The sequence below is a fragment of the Helianthus annuus genome, chromosome 17 (genome assembly GCF_002127325.2).
Source record: "Helianthus annuus cultivar XRQ/B chromosome 17, HanXRQr2.0-SUNRISE, whole genome shotgun sequence".
Taxonomy (NCBI): Eukaryota; Viridiplantae; Streptophyta; class Magnoliopsida; order Asterales; family Asteraceae; genus Helianthus; species Helianthus annuus.
The window spans coordinates 72,969,791-72,971,825 of NC_035449.2; the positions used below are offsets into that span (position 1 = coordinate 72,969,791).

General features: G+C 37.6%; 1 protein-coding gene across 1 annotated transcript; it reads right to left on the minus strand.

Moving 5' to 3' along the window:
• Nucleotides 1-950: 950 nt before the first annotated feature.
• LOC110869956 (calcium-binding allergen Ole e 8) lies at nt 951-1,743 on the minus strand. The gene has a single exon (XM_022119157.2). The coding sequence runs from the start codon at nt 1,670-1,672 to the stop codon at nt 1,163-1,165; it is 510 nt and encodes a 169-aa protein (XP_021974849.1). The 5' UTR covers nt 1,673-1,743; the 3' UTR covers nt 951-1,162.
• Between the last annotated feature and the right edge of the window lie 292 nt (nt 1,744-2,035).

Here is a 2,035-nt window from a genome sequence, read left to right on the forward strand (position 1 = left end):
TTAAACTATACGTAAAAAGACTTTAAACTAAAGATATTAAAAATAAGCATGAAGGTTATTAAACTATACTTTAAAGTTTAAAACAACTTTAAATTAAAAATATTAAAAATAAAAAGAGTAAAAGTATAATAAAATAGCAAGTTAAATGTCATTTTAGTCCCTGCGGTTTAGTCTATTTTGTCAGTTTATTTCAAAGGTTTCATTTTTTGTATGTGGGTCCAAAAAGGTTTCACATTTGTCATTTTAGTCCACTGGATTAACTTTATCCATTTTTTTGTTAGCAAGAAGGACAATTTGGTCATTTTATATGTAATTCTGTTAACTAGAAGAGCAATTCAGTCATATAAAATGATCGAATTGTCTTTCTCGTTAACAAAATAAATAGATAAAATTAACCCAGTGGACTAAAATGGCAACGGTGAAACCTTTTTAGACCTACATACGAAAAACCAAAACTTTTAGACTAAAGTGATAAAATAGCTCAAACTACATGAACTAAAATGACATTTAACTTTAAAATAGTCTTTAAAGTTTAAAACAACTTCAAACTAAAAATATTAAAAATAAAAACAGTAAAAGTATAAAATAGCATAAAGTAAACAGAAATGTTTTCTAAATAACGAAATGAAGTAGATCATTAAGTAAAAGTTGCGTTTGCCGATGAGGTACCGGTGGAGTGGTTGGAGAAAAATTTGATATTTTTTGTGATCTAAGTTTGACTTTCACTCTTCCCATTATTTTCTGCGGCATCCAGGTGAAAGGCGAATACGGGTGGCGCCAGTTCGTCTTTGATGGGAGACGAGGTTTTACTTATTATTTTACTGTCGTGCCCTCAGACGGGTGGAGGCCGGGTTTCCACATATCTGAGAGAGCCAAAGGGTTGGTGGCCACAGCGTTCGGTGTAACGATGATTGACACGTCGTTTCTTGCCGTTAAAAAAAAAAAAAAAAAAAGGTAAAAGTTGCGTTTATTTTATTTTTTTGAAAGGTACGTTTCGTTTATTGGGAACTCCCTTATAGTGAGACAGAAACACAACAGGCACAAAGCCTTCCAACCAGCGTAGTAATATTCCCCGCAGTCAACGAAGACAAACCACCCAACAATATTAAGCCAAACTAAAATCATAAACTAACCCAAACTTATTTAAACCCAAAACCAAAGGCTAAACTGCAACAGACGATGCACCCTCACCGTTAGATCCTCCACCACTGGCCATCATCATCTTCTTAAACTCATCAAAGTTAACACACCCATCACCGTCCGAATCCACCGACTTAATCATCTTCACACAATCCTCCACCGTACAACTCTCCCCCAACCGCCCCAAGATCTGGTGCAACTCACTCGCCGATATCAACCCGTTGTTGTTCAAATCGTACATCTCAAACGCTTCACGAAGCTCCTTTGCTCCTTCACCTTCTTCACCGGCGTTTGCTCTGCAGAAACCTGCGAACTCTTCGAGGTTTATGAAACCGTCGGAGTCTGTGTCGATGGTTTTCATCATTTGGTTGACTTCTTCGTCGGTGGTTGTTGAGCCGAGGGATTTCATGACGTGGATGAGCTCGGTGCCGGAGATCTTGCCGTCGCCGTTGGTGTCGAAGCGGTTGAAGACCTTTTTGATGTCGTCGACATTGGGGAAGTAGAGTGAGGGTGTAATGGGTTGTGTTGACATTGTTGGTTGGGAGTGTTGAAGAAGAGAGGTTGAAGATGATGGGAAGAAATATACAAGTGGGAGCCGCGTATGCCGCGTGGGGTTGGGGAATATTATTGAATTAATGAATTATTCTTAACTTTTTTTGGTTTTGTGGAAGGGATAGGAAATGTAAGTTTACGTTTTTGACCTTCTAGTTTGGTTACATAAAGTGAATAAAACTCAACTCTCATTTTATTTGGTCTTGAGTTGACTATACACAAACTCACACGCCTAATTGTGTTTCTGGAATTACTGGTCCAGTGGTGGTCAAAACTCAGAAGGCTTATCTTTCCTAGTAGAGAGATATGTTCAATTCTTGTTCAGTCAATTTTTCAGGGATAT

What these genes read in the sequence shown, in the direction of transcription:
- LOC110869956 (XM_022119157.2), bottom strand. Translation starts at nt 1,672, where the DNA reads ATGTCAACACAACCCATTACACCCTCACTCTACTTCCCCAATGTCGAC.